General features: G+C 47.0%; 1 protein-coding gene across 1 annotated transcript; it reads right to left on the bottom strand.

Annotated features, from left to right (window-relative positions):
- Nucleotides 1-1,919: 1,919 nt before the first annotated feature.
- Nucleotides 1,920-9,409, bottom strand: si:ch211-57n23.4 (immunoglobulin superfamily DCC subclass member 3). Its single transcript, XM_037264748.1, has 13 exons — nt 9,079-9,409; nt 8,577-8,721; nt 8,374-8,504; nt 8,152-8,289; nt 7,921-8,079; nt 5,241-5,406; nt 4,080-4,330; nt 3,816-3,980; nt 3,411-3,599; nt 2,528-2,641; nt 2,301-2,427; nt 2,119-2,233; nt 1,920-1,997 (listed from the first exon to the last, which is right to left on the bottom strand). Exons 1-13 carry the CDS (start codon nt 9,407-9,409, stop codon nt 1,920-1,922), a joined length of 2,109 nt encoding a protein of 702 aa, XP_037120643.1.
- Between the last annotated feature and the right edge of the window lie 1,115 nt (nt 9,410-10,524).

Below are 10,524 nucleotides of genomic sequence, written 5' to 3'. Positions count from 1 at the left end.
GAAACAGTATAAAGGCTTTTCCTATCTTGACCACTATCACGCTAACAAAAACACATCTTCCATTCACATTGTTTTTTTTTGGTATCTTGTCAGTTTAACAGCTCTTGGTCGGTCGGGTATGTTAGAAAAGAGACAAGGTGAGCCAGCCATCATTCCAAATTGCCCTGCTTTGTGTAAATCTTTAAAACTTATAAAAGGATAAGAAACACTTGCAACAGATTGAGACAACTCACTTCAGTCAATTTTGTTCACAGATGTCGTTAAAAAAGAAATATTGACTAGCAACGAGGAGAGTGGTGTCTCGTTGCTGTGGCAACCTGATGGAATTGCAATCGATATTGGCGGACAAGAGCAAATTCCTCAATTGGGACTACCAGACTCCAATATCTATCGACTGCACAAAAGCCCTCGTTTATTTTGGAATTGGTTTTGAAAAATGGGAAATCATTTTTGGACTCTTTGTAGGCTGCAGCCCACAAGTGTCTCCTCACGCAAATATATTTCTCATGTTTCTGTGCTTTGGTTGTGAGGAAGTATAAAAATGGGAAAAATGTATTTGCTTACATATTTCTCCGCGCCATCGAAATATTTGGCAAGAAATTCTGACTACGTATATTGACATCTTCCAGAATATGACATTTTCATTTGGTCACTTTCAAACGGTTTGTATTGAGCAAAATAGCTCCGTGTTCAAAAATGTGGGATGAAATATGAATAAACAAAAGCTTTCTTTCTTTTTGTTTTTTGGGCTTGGGTTGAGTTAAAGCAAGGCAGGTGACCCCTTTCAATCAGGAAGAATATTTTATACAAAAAGAAGAAAATAAAGAAAACCATCAAAATGTCTCAAAACAACGTCTTTGGGTGTCATTTAGCTTGGTTTTCATTTTTGGATAGGCTGACATGGTGAAACGCAAAAAGCCTAAAGCCTGTGAGTTCAGGAATCAAGTCTCACCTGGGAAATTCTTCAGCCGCCCGCCAGTTCGGTACCATCGAGGGCCCGGAGTAACCAAATTTGCCATCTGCAGCCGGGCCGTTTGGTATCTATTTGTCTGAGGTTGGTTCCGTTTGGGTTCAAATGGAAAAAAGATCTGAAAAGGTGGTTGGTCGTCATGGCTGTAATTCCGTATGCAAATCCAATTCTCCTCTGATGTCAGATCAGAAGAAATGAACATTTGCATCACAAGTGGACACAAAAAAGAAAAATCTTGGCCCGCAGTGCTTTCTCTCCACGGTAGTCGACCCATTGAGCTCTCTCTGGACTGGACTGGACTGGACTGGACTGGCCTAGCACGGCACGCTGGCATTGGCACTGGTCAAACAGGAATTCAACGGAATGGCTTTTTTTTTTTTTGAGGTAGGTTGGCACAGGCAACATTAATGTTGTTCTCAACTATGGCTCAGGTATTGTGAGGTAGCTTTCTTTGGAGGTGTGCAAGGTTTTGTTTGTTTTTAAAAATGGCGACGGTGAAAGAGCATCATGGCGAACCATGACGCTCTCACCTCGGTAAGGCTTCGGCAAAGGCCGCTATGTTTCTTCCCGTATTATTGCAGACAAAGTCAAGAGTTCTGTCACAACAGATTATTGGGAGCGTCACGTCAGTCAGGTGTGGTGGTGGATATTTGGCTTGCTTTTAGTGTACACCATCACATGCTGGCGTGCTCGGCGAGATTTGAGAAATATCAAACATTTTGGTTATAGAACATTCTCCCACGAGCAAGCTGATGTGACGCGCATTTAGAAAGTGACAGGACCCAATCTGGAGTGACAATACTCTGTAAAGGCTTCTTTTCGACATGCACTTATGCTTGTACGCAGGCAATCAAGGCAATACGCTTTGGTTTGACATATTAAAGTATAGCTTAGTTGCAAATAACTGGAGAAAAGTGTTGGGGGGGTGGGGGGGGGGGTTTGACCAGTGCTAGCCTGTGCCGGTGCCAGGAAGACCCGATGAGTGTTGCTCAATGACCACTTGGCACTGCGCCGGGCAAATTGGCTGCTGCTGACAGGGAGGAGAGAAGACAAGGCATTAGAGCAGGAGACTTCTCCCAAACCATGTCAGAAGTGGCCCTTCCCTTCTGCACCATGCTATTCTTCTTCTTCTTTTTGTTGCAAGCTACCTGAGGCACTGGCTCCATCCTGGGTGGGTTTGTCGCCTCCTTGCGGATGCCATTGTGGCCTGTGTTGTCACTTGGCACGGCCCAACTGTCCTGAGTCCCTTTAGCGCAAAAGAAACTGCAGACACATTGAAGGAATGAATGCAGAGCTGCACCATTTGAGCAAAGATTGATCCCAATCTGACCTGCGGCGATATCCAAACATGAGGAAGACGACGCAGAAGATGATGCAGGCGGTACCGATGTGGATGCCAATGACAACGCTGCCCAGAGATGCTTCTCCGTCCCTGCACTGGCACGGCGCGTTCTCGCCTGCAGGTAACATTTCATCTTACACTGCGTTGTCACTCTTTGCTCCGGCTGCAGGAAGGCGTGGCGTGGCGTGGCGTGGTGTGGCGTGCGACTGACTCACCGCTGTTTTGGCCACTTGTGCCTTCATCTGCCAATGACACCAGCCTCTTGGTGCACTCGCTCTCCCCATTTCCATTGTAGGCCACCAGTTTGACTTCATACACGCCACCCGATTCTGAAAGTGAATTTGTGATGGGTTTTCAATTGTAGCAACTGTTGTCCCTTAAATACGATCCCACCATTTTCTTGGTCGATTGGAATGAATCCAAACGCATGGTAAACACTAGCACAATGTTATTCAACAGACGTGTCACGATGCAATCCACGCAAGCAGAGACCTTTGACACTCCAGAGCACTTTACAACATTGTCTATGATTGATTCCAGACTGGAGATGACAACGTTTCATGGCATTGGCTCCATCAGCGAGGCACATCCCATTCTTCACTTGGGTCATCATCTCCGGCCTCGTTTCCAGGCCCGTCTCGAGCAGTGAAGTGATGAGGAACAACATACTTTCATTGTTCACACTTGGCCCGAGAAAATCCATCATATATTGTCGCATCAATATACTTACTATTGTGTTTGTATTATTATCATCATAGTAAGCGTTGTTTTGAGTTGATGATGAGAAATGTCTACACAAAATGAAACCTCATTGAAAATCCCAACTCCATTTTGTAGGTTTTCTCTGACAGCAGCACCTCAGGACATGATCATTTGTGCCTATGATGGATGTCTGCCATCAAATAAGGATTGTCTGCACAGTGCAGCGGGTGCAGGTGCTCTTTCTCATGATGTCTTGTTGTGATGGGAACAGCGAGTGGTGAGCAAACGGAGAGAAATGCCGAAAATAAGGAACCTTCCAAAAATAATGACGTAGAATGAGATCAATTCAACGTATCCGTTTTGGACAAGTGTCGATTCGAATCGACAGGCACGTACCCAGATCGGATAGAACGTGGGCGTTGACGTGACAGGGCAGCTGGATGGGTCCCTGGAAATCAGCGTTGGGGACCCGGCGGTAGGACAGCCTGAAGCCTTGGGCTCTGCCGGCCTTACTGGGCAGCTCCCACAGTACCTGGACAGCGCTGGAGTTCAACACCTTGGCGAAGAAGCTCGGACTTGTCGGCACTTGAAAGGATGAGGCAGAGAAGAACGCAAATGAGCCAATCCAATGGGATTGCATACAAGCCGTCATGGAAGATGTATGAAATCCATCTCACATTTGCTTCAAGTAATAGCTCCAATAAAAAAGACATTGATTCAAATTGTGAAGATCAGCAAAGAGGCAAAGCTGCTTGAATGGAATGAAGAGCGGTCCGAATGAATAGCAGTCAGTGTCCTTACCGCCACCCAGTGTCGTTGCCGCCACAGCGCGAGACTGCTGACTTGCTCCGAGTGGTGAATAAGCCTTCAGATAAAGGGAGTAGGTGGTGGCTGGCTCCAGGTTGTTCACGTCATGCTGAAAGGCCCCTTTGCTGATGGCTTCTTGCAGCTCCAAAGCATCTGGCTCTAGAAACACCCCACACACATATATGCAGCAGCAGCAGCAGTTTAGGATTAAAGAGGAATAAATAGTGACTCTGGTTTCTAGTGGTGCCCCATACATACCTCCTATTTTGCGGATATGCAGCACATATCCAATAATGCCCTCAGTGACTTCCGCGGGCGGTTGGCTCCATGCGATTTGCAAAGCGGTGGCGGACAGCACGCTAGCGCTGAGGCCTTCGGGAGCGGCGGGCAAGTCTTTGGCTTGGGCCACGGCCAGTCGGGCGCTGGCCTGGTTGGTGCCGGCGCTGTTCTCGGCGATGCACTGGTAGATGGCCTCGTCCTCGGCGCCGATACGAGTCAGAGCCAGGGTACTGCGGAGATGACACGCAGCCTGATCAGTTTACACACAAGCCAAAAGGTGGATAGAATAACATGCCGTCGGATAGCCTGATCAGTTTACACACGAGCGAAAAGGTGCAGTCGGATAGCGAGACTGCAAGAGTCCTCCCGCATCATCACAAATACGTAGCACTTCATTTCCCTCCTCAAGAGACAAAGGAATTTCTTCGAGCTAGCTAGTTCAAAATTTGCAAGGCCCAAATTTAAAAGGTCAAATCATGTCAAGGACACCAAATCAAGGCCGCGGTAGCACTAAAAAGAGATCTTCTTTCCTGAGGGTGTCTACTCGTCGTATTGTATCGATTGTATTGTTGGGAGCTCATCTCTTCTCTTTAAGGCAACCACTGCAGTATTGAAAAGAACCAAAAGGCTTAACGGAGAGCTATGAAACACTTGGGAGGTATTTTCTGTCCCAATAGGACATTTGAAATAATCCACGCACAGCTTATTGCGCAATGTATAGCTCTCCCGAGACAAGTGCAGCTCCGGTAAAAGTGAATTTAACACGAATCATATCACACGATGGCCCATTACATGTTTCTAAAAAACATGAATAATTAATAGGGGTGGCGCTCTAAAAATACTGCAAACGCTCCATTTTCAATCATGTTGCCATATCAATTGCCTGCTAAATTCTGTAGCAAGCCACGACTATAGAATATAGTATGTATAAATAGAAAACATGATATCTCACAATTCCTTGAAATGGGATTGGACTGATATGAAATCATTGGAAAAGGAGAAAATGTCACATAAGATGAGCAGTGATCATGACATGACTTTGTGGTGGCTGTGCAAAGGCGCCACCTTGTGGTGGGTCTCAGGCTTGGAAAACGACTCTTTGTAGCCAATACACGTTAGCACACGTCATGACATGTCTACCTGTTGTTATTGGTCAACTTGACGTTGTGTCCAGGCATCAAAACCTTGCCGTTCTTCAGCCAGATGAGGTGAGGCTCGGGGACACCCTGTGCCACGCAAGTAAACACGGCACTGCCCCCTGCTGGTTTGGACACAGACTGAGGCCACTGAAGGAACTCTGGAGGCGCTGTGAAGTGGAGGGAGGAGGGACGTTCAATAAAGACAAAGACAGAACTTTTTTCAACTTTGACATTTTTCAACTTAACGAATTGCTTTTTAATTATGGAGAGGAGTAGAAAAAAAGCAAACAACATTTCTTGTGAGAAAAAAACCCAGCCCCCTCATGCACATACTGAACAGATGCAGAGGACTATTCTTCCAACACATTGCAATTTTGCCATCACAATAGACGTGCATATTAATGCACAGCTCCCTTGAAGCTTTTTTAAGCCCCAAGCTCAGCATCTCATTGATGGAAGGGCTGATCTCCCATCCGCAGTGACCTCCCCAACCCCAAATTTCTCCCCATAAGCCGATGGAGACGTGTCAACAACATGCCCGTTTTAATCAAGACATTCATCGGGGATTCTGACCTTTTTGTTTCGCTTAATCTCTTTGATTTTTTTCCCTCATTTCTCAGCGCCTTCAAAGGAGTGATGTGTGGCCCTCTGCATGTTTGCATGTTCCTCAAATTGTATTTGTGTATGTACTGAATGCAAAGACTAAACAGGTCTCCAAAATGTCTGAAGTTCAATTCTTTGTTTTAATCACCCCCTCCGCTGCCCTTATGTGTGGTCATCATGCATCATGCATCAAGAGGGGAGAGCTGTCCACCTCTCGGTCTGTTCATCTGTCCCAACGTCATGTTAGAAATTGTCAGGCGTCCTCAGCTGACTGCACACGGGTCGGGTCGGGTCGATCCATAGTGCGTATTGATCAGTGATTCTGTTGACCTTGACTTTTAGCGCAGCTCATAAATCTTGCCCCCTTTTCCTTTGTTTGCATTCATACGTCTTTCCGTTGTCGTGCAAAGCACCTTTTATTCATTTTCTTTCCTACTTATGATGGAAACAAATTCAAAGCAAAGCCTTCCCCAATCATTTAAACAAAGAAATATTAGAGACAATTTGTAATTCAGTTTTTATTCATTTTCAGAGTGCGTTGATTAGTTTTGATTCGTTTTATAGGAGTTTCTTTTTTAATTGGTTTTAGTGTTAGTTTTTCTTTTTGTGAGATAATAAAAGGGGCTGAGTTCCTGGTGTGGGAAAGTTGCTGATGTTGATATAATTTATGAGAAGTGAAGGCCTTTGTGGCATCTGCATGATAAAAGATCTGCATATCTTTTTTGGAGGACTTTGTGGACAAAACCAGAGGGAGGGGGGGGTGAGGTTATGAGACAGAGGGAGTCTGGGGATTTTTTTTTTCTAAACACGATTCTATAAATTGGCTGGCCGTCTTTTGTGTCTCCCCCTAAAATGGCGGTGACACCCCGGTCACCACGGCGCTCCCCCTTGTGGGATGCTATCCATCTTCCGAGCCTCCATAATTAACTAAGAGACCCCCCCCCCTTCTCCTCCTTTCTCTTTTCATTTCAATGTCCGTCCCCCATCTCAACCGTTTTCACACTATCATTCCCCCAGTCCTCCTGTCGGGGTTAGAGGTCAGAGGTCGCAGATCAGCGGTAACACCCCTTCCCCTTTTTCTCCTAATCCATGCGCGGCGTATTGACAATTTCGTCATCCTCTCGCTTTTTGTTCCATCTCCCCCGACCATGGCCGTGAAACCTGTCTGCTGAAATCCCACGAAAGTTGATTTCGGATGGAGTGAGATAAGTTGCAGGCAGATGCTCAATGTGTTTAGTTGTAAACTCAGGAAGCTACATTGTGCTCGGCATTATTAACAGATGTCCACTGCTCCTTATTGTCTATAAACCAAGTGAGAAACCAGATCGATATATGAATGAATATATTAGAGATGAACTCAATTCTCTCTATTCTCCACCAGAGGCCCCTGCCAATCACTTGAAGGAGTATTGATTAATATGAGCGTTGGACGCAACATCAACTGAGGGAGGAACGGTGGCAAAGCTGAATCGTATTCATATAGATTCACGTTACAAAAATGATGAGGAACATCATGTTTGGAACGGAATCATCTGTATCAGCAATTCCACACTTTAGAAATGTAATCATGTTCAGCTTTGAGAAGTATTTGTTTAACAATGTGTATCATGATTTTTTGCTCTCAACTATGATGCCTTTAGAGGCCTTTTGCAAATTTATGGATGGCTTGCTGGTGTTAGGGGGCTGGTGCTAGAGACAGAGGAGTCAGGGGCAAAGGTGGGAAGAAAGGGTGGAGCTTTGCTATGGACCCTCTCCTTCCCTTTCACTGGCTGCCGCTGCAAATTAACATGGCCAAGTACACACACGCGCACACACACACACACGGGTCGGGCCGCAGATGCTCCAGTCAATTATCAAAGGTGGCTGAGGGTGAGGCTGACAACACACCTCGAATTCACAGCTCATTTATTTTTTTCATGACTGGTTTTTATTTGTATCTTATTTTTCTGAACCACTATTTTTCAGAGAATTGACCTGTCATGAAATCTAATGAATACTATGGAGTCATGGTCTCACTAAGGTTTGAAAATGACAAATGTTTGGAGCTCATGGAGAGTCAATGATGGAGTTGCACCTACCTTGTACCACAAGTCTGCCAAGCGCCGTGCGTCTCATCCTGGTGCCCGGCCGGTTGGCGGCGCACACGTACACGCCAGAGTGCTGCAGAGAAACGTCTGAGATCATCAGGTTCCCCGTTCCAAGAACCTGGATACCTTCAACTCCGATGGAGCGTCCGTCTGACGGAGTAAAAAAACAAAGCGGCTTTGGAAAATCCACATCAGCTTCCAAGTACGTTTGAGCGGCGTTACCTAGTCTGCTCCAGGAAACGATAGGCTTGGGGTTTCCTGTGGCAATGCACTCGAAAATGGCCGTCTGATGGACAGTGATGGTTAGATTCTGAGGCCCTGACAGGATGACTGGCTCCTTGTAGATTCTTGAGGTTCCACCTGAAAAACATACGCTACGATGTACATACGTATCTTGCATGTACTATATATGCGCGTGGCATCGTTGCGCGTACATCCACCTACCGGTGATGTTGAGAACGGCCTCGTGGCTATAGCGAGTGTTTGCAATGTTGCTGGCGACGCAACGGAAGACCCCGACATCGGCCTGTCTCACAGCCGTCACCTGAAGGATCCCCATCGGGAGAAGAGTGTACCTGCGTGGAGAAATAGGAGGAGATGTGTGACCACGTGTGTGTGCGTGTGTGTGTGTGTGTGTGTGTGTGTACCTGTTGTCAGTGGTGCTAAGGGGCACTCTGTCTCTCTCCCAGGTAATGTTGGCCTCAGGTATTCCACTGATCTGACACTGGAAGCGTGCAACACCTCCCTCATCTACTGCCATGGACATCGGGTGGGTGTGGAACTTGGGAAGAGCTGACAAAGGGAAGACCATCACAAATGATGTCAAGTTGACTCTTTTTGTTCATGACTAGATAAGCGCTAGAATGAGCAAGATAACCTTTCCGCTTGCTTGGCTCCCGTAAAGGTTTTCCCATGACTTAATGGATACGAGCGGAGTACGGCAACTAATTAGAGATCACCATGGAGACTCATTACATGGATTGCAATAACTCTGGTAGATTAGCCATAAAGCTGGCTTTTTATTGCTGTGACCCAAGTGGGGGCTGGGCTGGGCTGGGCAGGGCAGGGCAGGGCAGGGCAGGGCAGGGCAGGGCAGGGAGGGAGGGAGGACACCGTACGGAGGTAGCAAAGACGGGAACAGACACTTACACGCCAAAAGGACTTTGGCCTTGCGGCTGACCAGCATGCCGTAGCGATTCTGAGCGGCGCAGTCGTACTCGCCCGTATCGGCGTCGCTGCCTTCTTTGCGTTTCTGGAAGTTGTCGATCAACAGGGTGCCGTTGGGCAGCACCCGAAGCCTGGAATTGGCGCTCAAAGGCAGCCCGTTCTTACGCCAGCTAATGTGGACGGGCTCCTCGCCCTGCACGCTGCAGTCCAACATGAGCGGGCGATCCCTCACCGCAATCACGTCTCGGGGTTCTTGCAGGAAAGACAGCTCAGAGGCCAAGCAGGCACCTGGGACAAACAAGGACATGGTCATTTTCCTTCGACTGAGTAAAATCAATCCTCGTTAAAAAAACAACAACCACATATTAATATTTGTATTTGACACATTCAAATAAATAATACGTAATCATCCAATTTGACTTTGATTACAGTTTTGGAATAAAAGTCAAAGTCTGCTTTATTGTCAATTTCTTCGCATGCCAAGACACACAAAGAGATCGAAATGACGTTAACATCTATAACAACTCGATCCAAACTTCAACAACAATGTCAAATTGCAAGACAACCACATTGGACGCTTTGCTGGATGATTTGCTGCATCTATCGCTTTTGCCACAAAAGAGCCAGAACGCCGTCCATGCATGGAGGGCAACAACAATGCCGAAAAGTGAGGAGGAGAATAGCGGCCAGGGTCGCGGAGGTCAAGTTTAGGAGAACGTCTGGGGCCTAGCGCCCGCCACAATGGTGCTGTGACTGTGGTTATTTGCGCCCCCCCCAGCAAACTTTCTTGTCAACTAGCACGCACACACGCATAAGGGCACGGCACCATCTGCCCCCTTCTTATGCATGCCCCCCGCCCTCCCCTCCCTCCTCGCCATCCTTTCAGATCCATCGGAGAGGTGACTTTCCCATGCCACCAGATCTCCTCCATCGCACCCGTGCGCCCTTTTGGCCGTGACCTCTCTCACGTGCTAATGACCTCATATGCAAAAGAGCGGCTGCCGTCGTCGCCTTCCCAGCTGCCAAGCTGGAACAATGGCAGACCGCCCTTGAACCCGCCCGCCGCACAATGCCCGCCCGATCAATGTCACGACCAAATGCAGCCCTCCCTTCAAATGTCAATGTCGTCCAGACGCCATGCAAGACAAAGCCGTTCGCGGCTGAACTCGACTTGGATGCGTTTCGGTCGTCAATAGGGTGAACATACGTAGGTGCAACGAATGCAAAACCAAATTCAAATCCAAATCGAACGGCAGCAGTCGTTGGTGCGATTGAAAATGACATTTGGAGCCATTTGGCAAATATTGCGAAAAGCTTGGCTCCGCTCATCAAAACAAAAAGATTTGATTTCTCATTTACTCGTCGAACAATAACTCTAAGATTGAGGAATACGTTTGCACCCATATAGGATCCATAGAAATGTGTTCC

The sequence above is a fragment of the Syngnathus acus genome, chromosome 11, assembly GCF_901709675.1.
Source record: "Syngnathus acus chromosome 11, fSynAcu1.2, whole genome shotgun sequence".
Lineage (NCBI taxonomy): Eukaryota > Metazoa > Chordata > Actinopteri > Syngnathiformes > Syngnathidae > Syngnathus > Syngnathus acus.
The sequence above is the reverse complement of the archived record's forward strand: the minus strand, read 5'-3'. Positions and strand labels throughout refer to the sequence as shown.

Bases quoted from the DNA above. Each gene is read 5' to 3' on its own strand.
- si:ch211-57n23.4 (XM_037264748.1), bottom strand. From the start codon at position 9,409: ATGACCATGTCCTTGTTTGTCCCAGGTGCCTGCTTGGCCTCTGAGCTG. The intron at 8,722-9,078 runs GTAAGTGTCTGT...TCCCTTTGTCAG, and splicing joins GGCCAAAGTCCTTTTGGCGT to CTCTTCCCAAGTTCCACACC. The intron at 8,080-8,151 runs GTAACGCCGCTC...TTACTCCGTCAG, and splicing joins CGTTTCCTGGAGCAGACTAG to ACGGACGCTCCATCGGAGTT.